General features: G+C 35.4%; 1 protein-coding gene across 1 annotated transcript in view; it reads right to left on the reverse strand.

Moving 5' to 3' along the window:
- phactr4a (phosphatase and actin regulator 4a) overlaps positions 1–21,778 on the reverse strand; it is a 68,224-nt gene extending 46,446 nt beyond the window's left edge. Inside the window, exons 1-2 of the mRNA XM_048202004.1 lie at positions 21,373–21,778; positions 2,134–2,181 (exon numbers count right to left, since the gene is read on the reverse strand). Of these exons, the coding sequence (XP_048057961.1) occupies positions 2,134–2,146 (13 nt within the window). The 5' untranslated portion in view covers positions 2,147–2,181; positions 21,373–21,778. The remainder of the gene's footprint in view (positions 1–2,133; positions 2,182–21,372) is intronic.
- Between the last annotated feature and the right edge of the window lie 430 nt (positions 21,779–22,208).

Below are 22,208 nucleotides of genomic sequence, written 5' to 3' on the forward strand. Positions count from 1 at the left end.
CACGAGAAACTATTTTTTTTTTTTTTTTTTGCTTGCTTTTACCAAACACCATATGGAAACTTAATTTACATTAAATATCTGAAAAAAAAAAAAAAAAAAAACTTCTAGTTTTATTTGTCATAACAGACTTTTTACCGCTATAGACATTTACATTTTTGTGCTTTGTTGTCAAGGTAACATTTAGATTCAGATAAAGCGGCAGTGACGCATACGAAAGTGAGCATCGTCTTTATGCGGTACTGAAACACTGTATCAGTACCGCATAAAGATGATGCTCTCTTTCGAAAGGAATTCACCCATGATACAGACAAATGTATGAAACAAACAAAACTATCGGTATGTGATCTGTCCCTGCATTAGACACAACACCGTCTATCTGTATCCCTGTTCTTTCCCTATCTGCTGTCCTGATATCTCTTTCTGTCCCAATGCTGAGGACAAGAGTCACATGAAGAAAACAGGCCGAAACACTGAGGTGAGTTAATCCTATCAAGGAAATCTCTTGGACTATTTCCAGATCACAGCAGAAACTTGTGTAAGTAAAGAGTAACTCTACTTCCTGCCAAAGTCCCTTAATATAACTTTCATTACTGACAAAAATATCAACAAGTACCATGATATCATAATGCTTTTTGAATAAAACAGGACTATGGTAGCTTTTGGAGAGGTAACATAGTAATACTTTGTAAAAACTTTGTAAATGCACTGTATTATAGTCGAGAGCTCGGGGGGGCAGGGAGCGCGCAATTTAAAGGGCCGCAGCCTGAATCGGTGCATAGTTAATGATGCCCCAAAATAGGCAGTTAAAAAAATTAATAAAAAAAAATCTATGGGGTATTTTGAGCTGAAACTTCACAGACACATTCAGGGGACACCTTAGACATATTACATCTTGTAAAAACTAGTTCTAGGGCACCTTTAAATGTATTCACTGTCACTTTTGACAATTTAATGCATCTTTGCTAAATAAAAGTATACATTCTTTAAAAAAACCGCAAACTTTAAAGCAGTAGTGTATATATTGAAGTATGACGGTGCATTATAATTTCAAACATCTCTGTACCATGATCCTGACAAAGTACAGTACTTTAAAAAGTATCACATGGGCAAATAATCACAGATCTGATGCTGCTGTATATCTTTCTCTAAACAATTCTTTAAGTACACGGCCATTTATGAAGGTCCAATTTTACATGCTTATGTGCTATTGCATAACACCTACAAAGCTAACTGAAAAGGAATATATCCCTTTTAAAAGGAATAACCCAAAATCTGAAGGGAAAAGTTTGAACAGTCTATACCAACAAAAAATTAAAGGCTGCTTCTATTTTTTAAATGTTCCTCATCATTATCAAAGAAAAGCACTTGACCCTCAATGGTAGACAACAGATATTTACCCTGTTCCTCAGTCTGCAGACACTGAAATGAGGCAAACTGAAATATTTCCTACCTGATGAGGTAGACTCCTCTTCTACAGAGTTACTCTCTTTGTCCATAAAGGTAAAATTCCCCACAGAAAAACAAAGCTACAACGTGGCAAATGAAAAGCGCTGAGTTTCACCTGTGGGTGTGTCGACTGGGCAAAGCGTGATCAGATATCTCACTCGAGAGCCAACACACCTATGTGTCACATGGTCAACCTTCCTTATGAGGCTAACATTCCTTATGAGGTCAGTTATTTTATAATATAACACAGGATCACTATCACCAACTACTCTCCTATCATCTCCAACCAGACATTATTTTCTCTGAAATATCTGTGGTTAAACAAAAGAGAAAAAAAAAATAAAGAAAAAAATAAGGGGGTATGGGAGGGGTTTATATGCAACTATTCAAGAGAAACAAAATATATCCTAATTGGAAAATCTGCTAATTAGCAATAAAGAAAATTTTTGAAAACTAATTTTACTACTAATTAGTGGGATCTTTGCACTGTGCATGTATGTTTTGGACAAGATGTGGAATATCCAAATAATCTATATCTAAATCAGATGAAATGATTTAAAAAAAAAAAATGCATCAGCTGCAGCCAAAAACCAATTCAATCCACATGACCCTTCAATGATGACCACTGTGACCAATCACTGATATTTCTTCTGACTTTTTGACAAGATAATCCTTCCATTGTCTTACCTCGGTTTTCCATTCCCACGTCAAAAACACAGCAGCAGGTAGAGGTTCCTGAGGAAACAAGAGATGGATTGCTTGATTAGTAAAATCACTACATATAAATTCACCAATACAATGGCTACAATTTATTTAAAACATCAGACCTCACATTAGCCCCTTTCACACATACAGTAAATTACTGTTAAGAGATCATGTGTGAACAGGAACTTTTCAAAAAATACCATTAAATCAGTTCTGGGAATTTACTGAAATGAGAAGTTATAACATTACCAGTAAATTACTGGTATGCTGTGTGTGAACAAAGAATGAAGATTACCATTATGAGCACTTGAACGCGCTGATGTAATAATTCTGCTTTGAGCGCTGCAGCTCTGCAGTTCCATACTATTACAGTGGTCAGCGAATGAACAAAAACAATTTACAAAATGTTGACAAGACTAAGTTTTTAGTCTTGATGTAAACATTTAAATCAATTTACATTAGATCAATTTACAATCAATTTATATATTACATCTGTTTAACTTATAACATGAAAGTAAGGTTAATAATATAACTTAGAGAACAAAATTTTCAGTTTTACTCAAATTAGGATGATGCAAAAATGAGTACACCCCACTGAAAGTCTCTGGAGCAAAGCTAAATTTTGGACTACAAATGTCTAATTTAACAAGAATTCAACCACAGGTGAGTCTAATTATTCATTACACAGGTGTCCAGCAGACAGTTGACTATAAAAGGGTGTTAAAACCCCTTCCCATTTCATGCTGTCAGCAATGGCACCACATGGAAGAGAAATGTCACAAGACCTGAGAAAGAAAATAATTATTTTACACCTGAAAGGTGAAGGCTACAAGAAGATCAGCAAAGCTTTACTTATCAGTCAGAATACTGTAGCAAAAGTGGTACAAAATTTAAAAAAGATGGAACTGCAACCATCTCACAGAGACGTCCAGGTCGTCTTCGGAAGTTAACACCTCGACAAGAGCGTCTTCTGATGAGAAGGGTTGAAGAAAATCAGCATGTAAGTTCACTGCAGTTACCTAAAGAAGTAGAAAGCTAAACTGGGGTGACTATTTCCCGTGACACAATATGGCATACACTGTAGAGGAATGGCATGCATGGGTGCCATCCACGAAAGAAGCCTCTCCTAAAGCCCAGGCACAAAAAAAGCCCGCTTAGAGTTTGCCAGGGTCCATGCTGACAAAGATGAAGCCTACTGGGACTCTATACTCTGGAGTGATGAGACCAAGATAAATGTTTTTGGAACTGATGGCTTCAAAACTGTATGGTGTCACAAAGGTGAGGAATACTAAGAAAAATGCACAGTGCCTACAGTGAAACATGGTTGTGTCAGTGTCCTTATGTGGGCCGCTGGTATCGGGGAGCTGCATTTCATTGATGGCATCATGAATTCACAGATGTACTGCTCTATACTGAAAGAGAAGACGCTACCATCACTCCGTGCCCTTGGTCGTCGTGCACTTTTCCAACATGACAATGATCCTAAACACATCTAAGGCCACTGTTGGATTTCTGAAGAAGAACAGGTCGAAAGTGATTCAGTGGCTCCTGATCTGAACCCAATCGAACACCTATGGGGAATTCTGAAGAGACAAGTTGAGCATCACTCTCTATCCAGCATCCAGTCTCATTCTTGAGGTCATTCTTGAAGAATGGAAAAAGATAGATGTTGCAAAATGTCGCCAACTTGTTCATTCCATGCCCAGAAGACTTGGTGCTGTCATTAAAAATCATGGAGGCAATACAAAATACTAGATGTAGCAGTTTTTGTTGTGGGGAGTACTCATTTTTGCATCACCCTTATTTGAGTAAAACTGAAAAATGTGTAATCTAAGTTATATTATTAAACTTACTTTCATGTTATAAGTTAAACAGATGTTATATTAAACTTAGTCTTGTCAACATTTTGGAAATTGTTTTTGTGTTCATTGAGATATTGTTTAAAATGTTACTTTTTAAAAGCGGTGTACTCATTTACGCTGAGCACTGTATAGCACTGTGTCTCGTGTTTTAAGAGAAAAAAATGTGTTGTTTGATAATCCCCTAATGCCCGTAACTCAGACGTCCAAAATTGTTGTCAAATTGAACAGATAGTGAAACTAAAGCTCTTCTCATGTGGGCGAATTAAGACAACGGCACAGCATTTAAAGATCATTTCCATTGACTGACATCACAGAACAGACCGGTATTTTGGTGCTGATGTGTGAATGGTCTATTAACAGTAAAAAACCACAATGCTGTTGCTTGTGTGAACAGCATATTTGTGTATTATTTACCGGTAAAGTAATTCTGGTAATTGCTGTGTGAAAGGGGCTATTGATTGACACAACAAGAACCCATGAATGAAGCCAACATGCAAGGATAATGTACAGACAACACATCATTATCACAAAATAAACAGCAACAACAAAGCAGAGGGTATCACCCTGAAGGAGTTTATTTTACGATAATGACTATATTATCCCACATATTACAAGGCTGCTTACCAAATAAATAAAGGGACATTAAATATTGATTTGAAAATATTCTTATTCACTTTATATATTATTAAAAAAAACAGTATGGAGTGATAAGAGTCATACGAGTGATACAAAACATCCTAGATGTTTTCTGCCACCTTCTGAGACTCCAGAAAACTTAATATGCTTAACAGTAAATACAAGTCTTCACGTCTATCTTTCAGCTGCATTATAGTAAGACACACATATTTGCTAAAGCACGTCTAAACTTATGAATAATCATTAATTATGGTTAAGTAACTCCAGACTCTTATATAACTGCATATGTAACTATTCATTCCATTTTTTTTTTCCCAGACAGGATTATGACTTACGAAGCAGCGTAAGTAGCATAGTAGCGAATTAAATGACAGCAATAATTTTGCAAATGTAATCATACAGCATTTTGAAAACACAGAATCCCACAAACAAATTTCATCATTGAATTTGTTTCATAACTGATGAAGTTTGCAACATTAACATGGTTATTTTTCTGTGTATACTGTGAAGCTGCTTTAAAACATTTTGTATTGTATAAAGCACTATATAAATAAAACTGACTTGACTTAACATGCATACTCCTCAAAGCACAAAACTACTCAACAATAAACACTATTCTGGATGAGTTACATAACTGTGAAATTTTTAAGAATTACCAATTCCTTATGGCTTAATTGTGTCTTTAAGATTATTATTCCCAAACACTCCAAAAATTAAATATTACAACACAGATTTTTAAAACTATCCAAGTTGGGTGAATGAGCAAATCAAATTGTGGTTTTCCTGCATGTTTTTTGCGTTATTATATCAGACTGGCTCAATTCTCGAAACGTTCGGTGCTTTTCCACCACATGCAAGGGGATTTCAGGCCAGAAAGATCTGAACTTGCTGGTCTCTAACAGCGCAGAGGAGCAGGGGGGTGGAGAAATGTTGGTGAAATGTTGGCAGTCCCGCTGAGCAATGAAACAACCTTGAGTGAGTGTTTATGTGAATAAAAGCCTAAATTAAGTCTGTTTATCATATAAAGTGATTGTGTCTTTATAACTTGATAAGTTGCCGTGTTTCAGTGCATTTTTATGGGAAGAACATATCCACACCAGAAGTTAAACATTCTGACTACCACGTAACTTAGTTCAAGTTCACTTGTGCATTTGCCTCATTTTGTGCAAATATAAGTTGTAATATTATGCTTGTATTGCATAAATACAAAAGTAGAAAAGTACAAATAGTAGTTCTACATAATTATATAATTAAAAAGTTAGCTAATTAAATTATTAGTTAACACTTTATTTTACAGTATCCCTATTACACAGTACACGTACTTACTGTAATAATAACTATAAATTATGCCTAATTACATGCAACTAACCCTAAACAACATCATAATCCTATGTAACTGTGATTACAGTTGCTCATGTCTTTTACATTACCAATTGTCAGGTTATTTTTTTGCGTTTTGTTATTCCACAGAAAGTTCAACAAATCTCAGTTTATTTTCCCTGTATCAGCAATGCTAAATTTATTCAGAAGTGCTTTTGAAATGTTGCTGTTTTGAATCAGCACGGAATATACCATGCATCCCATTTGCTTCTATAATGCTGTTAGGCTTCCACTAATAAGCCTCTTTAAACAGAATGTATGTCTCAGTTCCCTTCCCTGTTGTGCTGGAGCACCTTTAAGCGCCATGACTAATATGCACTATGAACCTTGGGACAGCAGATGTGAAATATCCCCTTGCACTTAGAGCAGGATGAAGGATAACAGATCTAATCTAGATCCTTCAACTGCACAAGCTGATTGAAATGTCACACTGTCACTAGGGCATCTTACATACTGGGTCACATGTGATCAAGATGAATAGGCATGTTTAAAGGCAAGTCAATCACATATTGAGTTTCATAATGTTTGCCGTAACATTAATAGTCTCAGCATGATCAAGTTACAACTGTTGTCGACAGTGACATAAAAGGAACATTTCAGGTGATTTTCCATTAAAAAAAGAAAGAAAAATAAGTACATTACTAAGCTTTAAAGCTGTCCAAAGTTTCTTCCAACGCAGGTGTGTTTCTATAAATGGAGAGGGAGAAATCCAAGATGTACGTTCACTGTTCTTGGATACAGCCACATACACACTTGTGTGTCAATTCACCTTTTTGTGCTTAAATGTGTTCTGTACACACAGAGTTCAGTCATTTTCAGTACTGACAACATATTCTACAACCAATTAACTCCCAAATAACTCATATAGTGCCAAACGCATTTACAAAAATTCTACACAGCGTGTACAGAATAATAGGGGTAGGATGGGGAAAAAATGGATTCACATATAGATTGTGACTTCTACCAATTTGAATCGATTGCCATGTTGTTGGAAAACACAGGCAGCAAAAGTCAACTGCGAGAGCAGTGCAACACCCAGACAGTTTAGAGAATGCACAGGTTTAAGAAACGGGGCAGAAGAAGCATTATGAATGAAGCTTACTTGACAACAACAGCTCTTATATCAGTATCCTAACCAATAGACATGATGTATAGTTAATGTACAGTTATAGTTACTTTAACGTACAGTTACCAGCACACGCACATCAAGCTTTTCTTGTGATACTGCTGCGTCTCATGTGTACACAGGTAATTTTTACATACAAGAAACGCTTTCAACGTGGCAACCCTCTACATACACCTTGGCAATAGAATCACCATTGGCTAGTAATTTTTTTAGTTTACTCGCTGGACTGATGTACTATTTTATATGTATGATATAGGGCTGTACAACGATTAATCGCGATTAATCGTTTGCAAAATAAAAGTCTGTGTTTACGTAATATGTGTGTGTTCTGTGTATAATAATGTACATATAAATACACACACATACATGTATATATTTAAGAAAAAGTTATATTTATATTTATATATAATATACATGCATATATTTCTAAAATTTATACATGTATGTGTGTGTATATATACATAATTATTATACACAGAACACACACATATATTATGTAAACAGACTTTCATTTTGCAAACGTGATTAATCGTTGTGCAGCCGTCCGTCTCTGGCTCAGCGCCAGTCCAAGCGCAAAGGCACAAGTGAATTCAGCAGTTGATCATGTGATGCACTGAACATTCTAATCAAACCGGTGGGATCGTACTCCAGGGACCAGCCAAGACTGATCAAGACTGATCGTATGCACCAAAGGGTTAAAGGGTTAGTTCACCCAAAAATGAAAAATCTATCATTAATTACTCACACTCATGACGTTCCACACCCGTAAGACCTTCGTTCACCTTCAGAACACAAATTAAGATATTTTTGATCAAATCTGCTGGCTCAGTGAGGCCTCCATTGACAGCAAGTTAATTTAGACTTTCAAACGTCCAGAAAGGTACTAGAAATATTTAAAACAGTTCATGTGACTACAGTGGTTCAACCTTAATGTTATGAAGCGACGAGAATACTTTTTGTGCACCAAAAAAATGAAACGACTTTATTCAACAATACCTAGTGAAGGGCAATTTCAAAACACTGCTTCATGAAGCTTCACAAAACTTTTGATTAGAATCAGTGGTTCAGAGCGTGTATCAAATGATCTCAAACTGCCAAAGTCACGTGATTTCAGTAAACAAGGCTTTGTTACGTCATAAGTGTTTCGAAATTTCAATGGTTCACGTGACTTTGGCAGTGCTCCGACCCACTGATTCAAAACAAAAGATTCATAAAGCTTTGAAGCTCTCAATGCAGGCCTCACGAGCCAGCGGATTTTATCAAAAATATTTTAATTTGGGTGTGGAAAGACATGAGGGTGAGTAATTAATGACAATTTTAATTTTAATTTAATTACATTTTTGGGTGAACTAACCCTTTAACGGAGTACATGTGCCAGCCACGTACCAAAACAACCTGAACATTGCACTCGCACCACTGCAACCATGTGAAATTTTAAGTTGCACATTTAAAAAAAAAAAAAAATTGCATTTTGGTCACAGTCCAATGCCTGTGTAAAATATTTTATTTATATATATATATATATATATATATATATATATATAGATATAGATATCTCAAGGGTGTAACGGTACATATATTCATACCGAACCGTTTCTGTACAGGACTTCCAATATAAGGTGCACATGTGTACTTAATACATTACATTGCAACATTAAAGTCTGTTTGGGAACACTTTCCAACACTGTTTCCTGGTGAATTACGACAACAACTGTTTTATATTGAAAACAAGACCAAAATATTGCCATCAGCACCTTCCCATTTTATTAATCCCATAAAATTGATCACTTAATGAGCCAAGCCAAAACAACTAGCCCCAAAATGCTTAATATAATTGGACATGGCAACACTGCAAAGGAGTGCTCTGCTTAGCCGTCTTCCAAGCATAAACAAAACAACTCTGCCAATGGTGGTTTAGTTAAAATTGTAGTATTTTATGGGTCTTTGATAGCTGTAGTTTTATCCCTAAAATGGGCAAGAGTAGAAAATGATCATCAAAAAATAATTTCATGTCACTTTTTATATCATCTGGACATAAGTAAAACATAACCAAAGGAATTTTTTTGAAATATTTGATATAGTTTGGATTTTATGAGTGCTATCTCCCATGATGAGTTGCCCTATTTAGGTATAAAAAAAGGCCAAAGTCATCAATGTTTCTGTGATTTATTCAATGCAAAAAAATGTAATATGCAAAATATGCTGCATGTAATGACGTCTATATTTTTTCACTGCTGAACAATTTCGTCTTCAACTTCAGTGGTGGGGAAAAAACACCTGCACCTCTTACCCATCACCCTGAAATGCACAATAAAGCAATGGCCAGAACAGGGGCCCCAGTTTACCTTGAGCCACCACTCACTGTCAATACTGTGGATAATCCTTTTTTCTTACCCTAATCTGGCAATGTATCTCAGGGAATACAGACTTTTCAAAATATGGTAAATAACAGCATGATCAACATACAGTATAACTTAATTTTATATTTCAACATCTTAAGGCAATGTTCACAATTAATATTAGCAGGTGTATTGCATTTGTTGCTGAAAAAAGTAAGATTAATATATTCCTACTTTCTACAATGTCAGAATGTCCAGCATTATAGGCAGACATGTTGGATTTAGGTCAAACTGACAAAACGAGCACAGAAAATTTGAACCAAGTCACATGATCCACATACTCCAAACAGACTTAACTATGATATTGACAACAGTATTGGATGACAAATTCTTTCTCATGCCTCCTACAAGAGACTAAAAGTATGTGTTGTGCATGTTGCCCATTTAAGGGTTAATTTGGTCAAAAATAGCAGATAACATAAACACGAGATACATTGTTTCATTAACACAAATACTCCTGTATTTAAATGTGGTTGACACTCCTGAAACTTTACAGTGTGTACTTTGTTATTGTTCATTTGCCTCATTATGAAAACCAGAAACCTTATTTGCATGGATGATTTGAGGATCAGTCATCAGCAGAGCAATAGTCTTGCGTAGCCAGACCTTCAGACTGATCGCAGCTTTCATTGGCCAAGGACTGCCCAAGAGGACGTTTGACTGACATGTAACGCAACCAATCACAGTTTGTTTTGTTCCGCGTCATGTTTAGGGGTGTGAAAATATGAAGTCGATGTCCCTACAATAACAGACCTGCATGCATCTATAAATTATTAATTCAAGAACATAGTGCAAATTTACAGCACCAATGGAGCCATGAACTTCACATACTTTTGAAAATCCAGCATTTAGTTGATCCTGCTAAGCGCTTGTAAACATGACCGTGTTCTTCTTCCACGAGGGGGTTTAGCGTCACGGCATTTGTTTCCAGACGGACCGTTAAAGAACACAACACACGCATCTCCCGGACATCCTATATAATTCAACCAACCAGATGATGACTTTGAAACTCCTGAAGTGTTTCTAGATAAGTGTGCCATATGCATCAGACGTTCAGCTAACGGTCCGTGGTCTGAGGCTGAGACTAGCAGAGCAAATCAAACTAGCTAATCAAACTAATAAACAAATCTGCTATCAGTCATTATATTTATTACACTCTCCAGTGGCAAAGAGAACAAAAATCAATGACTGGCAAAGCTTAATATATTTATTTCCACTCATTATATTTTCAAAACCAGAATTTTCTGACAATACGAGTGGTGCTTTGCAACACAAAAATGATATGATTATACTAGGGATGCCACAATTCTCAAGGTAATATTGAACCGTTCAGTACGACATCCGTGGTTCAAAAGGCTCTAGTGCCTTTTTTTTTTTTTGCATTTAAATTTCTGTGCTTTTCATTTCTATGCACGGTCACTTCCACATTTTTCCACATATTCACATCCGGTGCTGCACTGTATGCCATTGTTCCTTACCTAGAGCCATCAAAATGACTAAGGAGATTACTTTTTTCAGTATCGCTGCTTGCAAAAACTACCATCGCATTGTGAGGCTGACAGCTGTCACACCATCAAGTAAAATGGAGAAGCTCATTAAACATTTCAAGTTACATCAACAACTTTGAGGGTGAGTATTATGCTACTAGCAAATATACCAGCTAATCTACTAGCTAATAATGCTGGATAATGGTGATTTTACACCGTTTTAATCAGCACTTAAAGGGTTTGTTTAACCAAATTGAAAATCATCCCATAATTTACTCACCCTCAAGCCATCCTAGGTATATATGACTTTATTCTTTCAGCCAAACACAATCTGAGTTCATCCAAGCTTTATAATGGGAGTGAATAGAAACTGCAAATTTGAAGTCCAAAAAACTCCATCCATCCATCATAAAAGTAATCCATACAGCTCCAGGGGCTTAATAAAGGCCTTCTTAACTTTATAAACTAGAAACATATTTATTTGCACATAATATACATTTATTTTAGTTAAATTTAAAGTATTACATTACGACCATGTGTTATTGTTTTTATCTTAAAATGACTTAAATACTAGACTTAAATACTAGAGATTTAACAAAACTATATTTTCTAAATTGCATAAGTGTCAAAATCAGTACAATATTAACTACATAACTACATCAGTACAATACTAACTTCAATAGCCTATTTTACATTTACAGATGAAACTGGCCTGCACTTGAAGTCCTGAACAGGTCAGTAGTTTTGCCTCTCTGCTCCACCTGGGCACTTCCACTCCATTTCCCAAGTCGCATTGATTATTCTGATCAAAACCGTTTGGTGGAGGCGAATCGAATTGCCAGTCAAGGCTAACCGATTCATGATTTATTAGAGATTTATTATTGAATTGCGAATTTGGAAATAATCACTTTAGTACAATCGGCAGGGAAGAAGAAGAAGAAGCTGTTCTTTCAAAATTCCTTCTGATGTTATTTTCTCTTTTGTGTGATTCACATTAATGACACAGAGCAGCAGGTAGGTATATTAGGCTGCTGTCACTTTAAGACCAAACATACGAATCCATTATACTGATACACATCCAGTTTACACCCAACTGTTTACTTTTTCTTTGGGACATAACTGGCTGTGTTTACATACATACTCCACACCATGGGCATTTTGACTTAATTGTGTATATATTCGACCATTCATAGGGCCTTATAATTTCCGCGATCACGAAATCGCGGACTGAATCGCGGAATCCATTCATAAAAACGGAATTTACTATATAACGCGGAATGTCACAGAATTTGTCAAATTTTTGATGAATGAATTAAAAGCAGGTCAGTGCACTTAAATTAAATTGCGATATAGACTAGTGTCTGTGAATATTAAACCGCAGAAAGACTATTTAAACATGAATCCTGCATGCCTGTGTGACTCTGAAATGAATGATGCGGAAGCGCAGTTTCATTTACCTCACATCGCCTCGCGCATGCACGCTGAAGCACATGCGACGCTCGCAGTGTTTTCGCCCTCTGTCGCCTCACTATATGAACACACAAATTCATCTCCAGAGCTGCTCTGAAAGTCACTTCATCAGCATTTAACCGCTTCGTTTGAGAAAACTGCCATCATAAACACAGAGAAACTCAAAGCTCTAGGCAAACCGTCAAAATAAAAGTTTGATTTAACTTGACAGAAACATATTACTGTTGTACAGTAGAATTTAGATAAATTAATTTAACAATAAATTAAAATATATTTTTAAACAATAATCTCAGTGTTTCTTCCATGTTTTAATTTTAACAGTCAAGCTCTGTTGTGCAGCACGTTGTTTGACAAAAAAGTATAATTTCATGATTAAAAGAGAAATTAAATAGTATGCGTTCATTTGATTGCCAGAAAAATGTACACAACAGAACTTCTGAAAAAAAAATTCATAAAAATATTTTTTAATTAATAAATATTGTTTTTTTTAAGAATTCAATTAATTAGACATGCTTTTTTATTATTAAAATGGAATTAAACCATTAAAATGGAATCCTGAAAACAGAATTTGGTAAAAATAAAAGTTGAGGGGAAAGAATAAAACGTTTATCATAGGGCCTTAAAAAAAATTATTTTTTTTGTTAAACTTTTATTAAATTGTTGGTAAATTGGACAAGATTCATTATTTCAATTAATTAGACATGTTTTTTGATTACTAAAATTAACCATTAAAATGGAGTCAAAAAGTAAATAAAATGGAAAAAAATGGAATCCAGAAAAATTAAAACGGAAAAAACGGAATTTGGGAAAAAATAAAACGGATTTCATAGGGCCCTACATTCAAGCACAATAAGATGTGAAAGACAACTGAATTTGCTATCGCATGCTGATAGACGTGGCTTTCTGTACATGCACTTATGCTGTGTGTCAGTCGCCGCGTACACCGCGTGTTCTTTTCCACTGCTTATTGACCGACATGTATCTTCATTCGAAAAAAATAAGGTTAATCAATCATGCTTTCTGTTGTTTTGACAACAGAAAAAAGATATCTGATCTTGTTGCCTAAAAAGATATCTGATCTCCAGCATTGTTCTACATTAACACAATATAGTGATTAAAAAAAATGAATGAAAAGAAAGAAAATAAACAAGTAGGCCTAAATAAAATAGTGCAGATGGATTAACTCATTTGTAAGGTACACAGTCTAACCCGTTTCGTCAAACTGGTCCGACAACTCTTTGAACACTGTACAGTTGAAAAAAATGCAGTACAGCTGAAGTTAGCTTGAACAGCACGCTCAGGACATGTTAAGACAAATGACCTCTGAAGAAAAACTCTGTTACAGTTCTGTGCTTTGACAATTCTCTGGCAGTCCAGCCCATATTCATATAAAAGCCATCTTGTTTTAAAATGCTTTGATAATGCTTCATTTAAAATGCTTCATAATACTGTTGCAGTTATACAACAAAACACAGGAATGTTTCAAAGTAACAACTGAACAGAAACTCACACTAAAATCATTCAATTTTCAATCAAGGTCCATTATAATTCAGAGATATATTAACATTACTATCTTAACAGTATAGGCAAAGCAACAAAATGATCAACACTTTACGTACAGAACTCCTGCACCTTTGTAACACCTCCATCTAGAGTAGGAAACATGAGCAAAAAACACCTTGGGCCGCCATTTTGCTGAGCAATCACATGACAGCCAGTGCTGTGAAAGTGCATGTGAGGTGAACAGCACAATGTGGACTGCAGGGATATGTTCATAAAATGAATAAAACACATAACCAACCACATGAATGAGTCAAACATCCCCACAGCAGAGAAACTTAAGCGTGGCGAAAGCCTGACACAAATGAGACGGAACTGGACTGACTGGTTGTGTAAAGTGACCCCGCGTCACTGTATTTACATAGCTGTGAGAGTTTAAAGTGCAACCTAGATTTTTAGCTCAAACCAGCCCCACACATGCAACACATGTCACAGAAACTGTCATGCAAAATCCCACATTCTGCTGCGCCATTAAAGGGGTCGTGAATTGAGAAATCAACTTTTCCTTGAGAACTTGATATATAAGAGATCATCATACTATAAGAATATCTTGTAAGTTTCAGAACTGAAAATTTCCTTGTTAGTCCAGTAAAAAAATTTATTGACACCAGGCCCAGCGAATGACTCGTCCCGGAACAATGAAAATGAAAGCCAAAATATTTAATGTCACAGATGTATATTCACGGAATAATCCACTATTTTGTAAAAGAAAAAAAAAAAAAAAAAAATTACAAAAGCAAAAATTTGAGCTGGGTATGTTTCTGAAATTTGGTTCATTTGACACAGAATGACCCAGTAGGATTAAAGGAAAAATGCCTTTTATTTTTAAAGTATGACATATGATGTAAAAAGCATACTAGCATTATAAGTGCACCCCATGAAACATTATAAAACAACGCAGTTCATGACCCCTTAAAATTAAAGGAACAATTCTTCCACAATAGACTTTCTTCGAAAGAACACAAGATGAGTAAATTTGCACAATGTCTTGCAGTTTTTCACACAATAAGAGTGAATGAGGAAAGAGGTTTGACAAGCTCCAAAAATTACAACAACAACAAAAACAAGAACAAGAACATAAAGTTTAACAAAAACAGTAGGGCTGGAACGACGCATCAAAGTAATCGATTACACAGTTTGTATTCATCACTAATCCCATTATGTTTTACACAAAACAAAAACCTAGAGCAGATGCGCCTGCTAGTACGGCAGAGCCGATTAATACGGTTGTGTTTATACAATGTTTTGTTTTTTTACGTGAATGAAAACCCCATTCTGTAACCAAACTGACACCTGCTAATTTTGAGGACTTACAACCATGCTATCAATGAATTCTGGACAACTGGACAACTAGCAGGGGCGGCGCCAGAGAATTTTGAACGCAGGTGCTGAGGGGGCGCTAGATCATTGACAGGGGGAGCTGGCCAATTACAGTTTGTAAATATGCGCAAAACGCTTTTTTTTTAATAATAAAATAAATATGAGGAAAACTCATAAGGAAAACTTTTAACATTTTATTACATTATTATTTGACAATATTCACAATTTAAATAAATGTTATTATTATTTTATGAAATTAAACAAGCACACAGATCAGTCAGTTCCCAAAGATTTTTTTTAATAGGCAGATGTTCACTGAACAAGCATTTTGGAATTTCAGTCAACGGCAATATGACAACAAAAGGCTATTTTACTTGCTATTTAAAGTCTCAAAGCAGCCTTCGCTCTCTGTGAATGATGGTCAAATGTGCCATGCTGCTGTTTTGAACATCCCCACAGTTGCTTATATGTCTTCAAATGTCGAAGACAGGAGATGTCTTAAAGGTGCCATCGAACGTTTTTTTTACAAAATGTAATATAAGTCTAAGGTGTCCCCTGAATGTGTCTGTGAAGTTTCAGCCCATTGATTTTTTTTAATTCATTTTTTTAACTGCCTATTTTGGGGCATCATTAACTATGCACCGATATATAGGTTGCGGCCCCTTTAATTCTCGTGCTCCCCGCCCACGGAGCTCGAGCTTGCTTTAACCAGCATAAACACAGTTTACACAGCTAATATAACCCTCAAAATGGATCTTTACAAGATGTTCGTCATGCATACTGCATGCATGCGTCGGATTATTTGAGTATTGTATTTATTTGGATGTTTGATTCTGAATGAGTTTGAGGTTTTGCTTCGTAGCTAAAGCTAACAATACACACTGTTGGAGAGATTTATAAAGAATGAAGTTGTGTTTATGAATTATACAGACTGCAAGTGTTTAAAAATGAAAATAGCGACGGCTCTTGTCTCTGTGAATACAGTAAGAAACGATGGTAACTTTAACCACATTTAACAGTACATTAGCAACATGCTAATGAAACATTTAGAAAGACAATTTACAAATATCACTAAAAAATATCATGATATCATGGATCATGCCAGTTATTATTGCTCTATCTGCCATTTTTCGCTGTTGTTCTTGCTTGCTTACCTAGTCTGACGATTCAGCTGTGCACATCCAGACGTTACTGGCTGCCCTTGTGTAATGCCTCGATCATGGGCTCATTGGGCTGGCATATGCAAATATTGGGGGCGTACACCCCAACTGTTACGTAACAGTCGGTGTTATGTTGAGATTCGCCTGTTCTTCGGAGGTCTTTTAAACAAATGAGATTTATATAAGGAGGAGGAAACAATGGAGTTTGAGACTCACTGTATGTCATTTCCATGTACTGAACTCTTGTTATTTAACTATGCCAATATAAATTCAATTTTTTATTCTAGGGCACCTTTAAATATAGAGGAGTTTGTACAAGTCAATAAATGCATCTTTATATGGTCCAAAAGGTAAATTATTAGTGTTAATGCGGAGGAGTGTGGAATCTTAAGTATTAGCGCGCTTAGGTTGGAGGTGCACGCGCAATCTCTCGTGTGGTTTGTTTGTTTGTTTGTTTGGGGGGGTTTGGTTTGTCAGCATCAGCAACTTCATCTTTGCAGCCAACACTGACTCAAATAGCACTATAGATTAAATACGTTTAGTTTGCCTTGCAAACTAATATCACTAATAGTCCTTGTTGGTTGTTCAAAATTTCAGATGGATGAACTCACACCTCAATTACTCGTTTATTTAATAACATGCTGTCAATTGTGATAAAACTTCCCGATGTTATAAAACTTCCCGTTGTGATAAAACTTCCCGTTTTTGTACTGTCGCTAAATGCGGTTGTTAGTTAACCGGTGCTACCATAATAGCCATTAGCATCTGCTCTAGAGTTTTGTTTTGTGTGAAACATGAGGGAATTAGGGATGAGCATAAACAGTGCGTAGTCTATGTAATCAATTACATTGACGCATCGTTCCAGCTCTAAAAAGTCAATATGACTTGGGCAGCAAATAGAAGCTGTCAAATCTCATTTGAAAGACTTGATTGAAATTGACCACATCAAGGTTTCCAGACATACTGTACAACAATCAATCGTGTTTGACATCAACATTTCCACACATCTCCTAGAATAACATTAGTAAAGGGGGTTAGTGAGCATTGATTTACGAGACGTAGGAGTAGCGCTAGTTTATAAAGTTTTAAATATGGATATTTTTAAATATAGATATTTTCTTACAAAAACCCATCATTTTCCTTGCTTCAGAAGGCCTTTATTAACCCCCTGGAGCCGTATGGATTACTTCTATGATGGATGCAGTGTTTCCCATTCATATTTTGGGGGAGAGAAGGAGGTAAAAATTACTTTAGAAAGATAGCAGCATCTTTTTTTTTTTTTTTTTTACACACTGGTAGGTCTATTAGTAAAATTTGTTGACTTTAGAGTTATAAGCACTGAAACTTCAGAAAAAGAATGTTTATGGCACTCAGACAGGTATGTGTTGATCAACGAGATACATTTCTAGTTTCTACATTATTTGTTCTTCAAATATTCCTCTTTAAAAGAGAAAAAAGTATCAGCTGTATGCAAATTGCAAAGTGGTTTGGTTTTTGGTTCTTTTCATTTGGTTTTTGACCACTGAAAATGTGTACAATTGAATATTGTCATTTTCTGCTCGTCCAGCACATTGCAACAACACAACCTTGTTTCTGCAGCGACTTATAACAACGCCTGACGTTTATGTTTTATATGCCGTGAAAAAGCCACATAAAACACGCAAAATTCGATCAGAGCAGTCAGACTGAAACAGATTTCCAGAAATGCAAACCACATATGAATGTAGCTTGAAACAGATTTGTAAAAAATCGCATTTCATGTGATTTTTTGCAATTCACACTTGCTAAAACTGATCAGATGCACAAAAATCGGATTTGGACTGACAGTCTGAATGGAGCCTTAGAGCCATATTGAGATCCCAATATCTCTGGAATAGAAACATATAGACCTTAAAAATATGGATACCAACAGAAAAGTTTGTTAAAAACAAAAATATAAAAGGATATTAAGAGATATGTAACACTTCATTCATATGAAAATTGTCATTTTATTGTCAATTGTCAACTAGCGTGAATATTCTTTCAGTTTAATTAAACTAATAAAAAAGGCAGAACTGCACAAATGTCTTTGTGACTAAAAACATGCAGTGTGAATCCTCTCATTAGCCATTAAACTCACAAGTTAACCATCAACTGTGCGTAATGATGCAGAAACATACTCAAAGACAGCCTGAGATAAAACCTGAAGTTGCTCAGAGGACTAAAATGACATTATAACAGCAATATCAGGACGCTTACAGTGCACTTCACCATCCTAAAGAGCATCAAGAGCTCTGACCTCAGCTAAACAATCCTTCATTGTCTGACACAGTCATTGTTAGATTCGCTGACAAGATGAATAGAGGTTAAATGAGACACAGTCAAGCTTGAACTAGGCCATTACTGAACAAAATCACTGCAACATTTGCAATACACACAGCCACATTTTTCATTTATGATTAACCCAGAGTCCACTCTGTAGTCTATGGAAGCCCATTTCTACCACATGCTTTGGAAAATCTTCATTATGACATCAAATTTAATAATTATGGCAAACTACCAAGTCATAATTGTGAGATTAAAAAGCAGAATTTGATACAAAAAGTCAAAGTTATGAGATCTACAGCCAAATTCATGACATGACATAATACTGCAAGTCATAATTATGTCAAAATTATGATATAAAGGCCTGGTTTCACAGACAGGGCTTAGCCTAAACCAGGATTAGGCCTTAGTTCAATTAGGGCATTTAAGTAGCTTTTATAAACTTTTAATAGAAAAAAACATTACTGGTGTGCATCTTGAGACAAAACAATGACACAGACATATTTTAAGATATGACAGTGCAAGTTCCTTTTAGTTAAAAACGCTCAAACTTGCATTTTAGTCCAGGACTAGCTTAAGTCTTGTCTGTGAAAGCGGGGGACAAAGTTTAAACTGAAATACTAAGTCATTTTTTTTAGTTTTGTGCCATAGTTATGGTATTTAGAAAGTTAAAAAGATTGCATACTAAGTGATAATTATAACATACTAAATCATAATTATGAAATTAAAAAGAAAATTCTGACATTAAAGGGTTAGTTCAACCAAAAATTAAAATAATGTAATTTATTACTCACCCTCAAGCCGTTCCACCCCCATAAGACCTTCATTAATCTTCAAAACACAAATTAAGATATTTTTGTTGAAATCTGATGGCTCAGTGAGGCCCCCATAGCTGCAAGCAATGACATTTCCTCACTAAAAACATATTTAAATCAGTTCATGTGAGTAAAGTGGTTCTATCTTAATATTATAAAGCAACGAGAATATTTTTGGTGTGCCAAAAAATCAAAATAACGACTTATATAGTGATGGCCGATTTCAAAACAATGCTTCAGGAAGCTTTGGAGCATAACGAATCAGCATGTCGAATCAGCAGTTCAGAGCGTCAAAGTCATTTCCAAGTCACGTGATTTCAGCAGTTTGCCAGTTTGACACGTGATCCGAATCATGATTCGATACTCTGATTCGACACGCTGATTCATAATGCTCCGAAGCTTCCTGAAGCATTGTTTTGAAATTGGCCATCACTATATAAGTCATTATTTTGATTTTTTTGGCACAACAAAAATATTCTCGTCGCTTTATAATATTAAGATAGAACTGATTTAAATATGTTTTCAGTACCTTTATGGATCTTGAGAGAGGAAATGTCATTGGATTTCAACAAAAATATCTTAATTTGCGTTCCAAAGATTAACGAAGGTTTTACGGGTGTGGAACAGCATGAGGGTGAGTAATAAATGACAGAACTTTCATTTTTGGGTGAACTAACCCTTGAAAAGTGTCATATTTTAATATTATATATATATATATATATATATATATATATATATATATATATATATATATATCACTATGGCATAAAAAGTAAAAAAAAAAAAGTAGTATGTCATAATTTAAACTTTTTAATCTCATATTCATTACTAGAATGTCATCATTCTGATTTACGAGAAAAAAAAAATGCCCTTATGTGGCAGAAATGGGTTTCCATAGTATTCAGATGGACACCGCCACCAGCAAAGTTACAGTGCATTCACTTTCACAGTATAGGTTATGACTTTTAATGTCATAATTATGACTTAATATGTCAGTTTCATATTTTTATGTCATAAGACTCTCTATTCTCATAATTATGACTTACAGTAGTGTCATAATTATCACTTGCATGGCACTTTTGCCACTTAAGCCTTCCCTGAACTTTATAATAAATAGAGCTATCAGAACAGCAGCAGGTATTCTAATTCCTGCTGTATGTGTGTTCAATGCGTCTCCGTCAGAAAACAAACCCTGAGGTTGCTCTTTCTGTGAGTTTCTACCCGAACATCACCTGTGCCTGCTGAAACTTGCCCACGCCAACAGAAACCATGTGGGGAATGTAATGAATTCGTGCATGTCAACGACGAGAACGTTCATCCCAAACCGGCCGAATCACAAGGCTGAAAACTCAGTCAACATATAGACTGCAAATCAGTGTAAGGTGTTCACGTTGTAAAGGTGAATCACAGAACGGATGCTAACCTGACTCAAAACAAAAGTCACTTGATCATTAACTAAATTACATGACACAATTCATTAAACAATTATTCTTTAGACGGTTTGTGTTGAAATGATTTGCTTCGAGTGTTTACATTCTTTTTTTAAATTGTTTATTGTTATTATTTCCTGGTTTGCTGATGATGTTTTGAAACAGAGCAACAGGTTGTTGAGCTATTAGCCGTTAGCGGCTAATGATTAACAATATTAAAACATCACCTTTTATTACTAATTACGACATTTCTAGAACTTAAAACGCATTACCTGTATGGATGAATTAATAAAATCCCTCCATAAAACTTTTCTTAAGCCGTGAAGAGTTTTGTACACAGGAAACCCAGGTTAACCTTGCGGCTGTCAGTCAAACTCTGTCAGATCCACAAACTCCCAAAATGAGATGAGATGAAACAAAGAAATATCCGAAATGTTCTTGGATTAATATGTCCTAATCCAGAGCCCTCTCATGGCGTTGCTGTGGGTTGCGTTAGTTCAGTTAACCTTATGTCAACTCGTGTTTATCGACCGCAGCAGTTGGTTGACTGTCAGGTTTCTACCTTCTCTGATCAAGCGAGAGATCACGGGTTGCCAGGTGTCTCACCTGGAATTCCTCCTCTGCAAACCTGTGGCGGTTCTATCTCTTCCATTGCTGGCAGTCTGGCAGATCATGTGACAAGGAAAAGCTCGAACTTGCCAATAAAATCAAAAGGTTGCCAGGTTGCTACCGTAAATCCCTCCTTTTAAATGTAGCCTATGTTTTGTTAATTTATTTATTTTATAATTACATTTTATATTTAAGTTGTAACATATGTTATTGTATAATGTTAAGGTAATTGTATTAACGAAATATGTTTTAAATAACTTTATTAATTAAATGTGATATTGTTTGTCTGTACTGCAAAAGCCATGCCATTTACTATATTAAATTTACTGCTCACCCTATGTCAGCTTGTTTTTAAATATGAATTTTGAGTTTGGAGCTTTTATCCACTCACTCTGTGGTTCAAAGCAGTGTTATTTTAGTATCATTGACATCGTATTATATTTGTTGTTAATGTTTTTTGTTTTTATATTTTCCCTTTTTCATTTTAATTTTAGTTAAA

This window comes from Megalobrama amblycephala, linkage group LG9 (assembly GCF_018812025.1).
Source record: "Megalobrama amblycephala isolate DHTTF-2021 linkage group LG9, ASM1881202v1, whole genome shotgun sequence".
NCBI lineage: Eukaryota > Metazoa > Chordata > Actinopteri > Cypriniformes > Xenocyprididae > Megalobrama > Megalobrama amblycephala.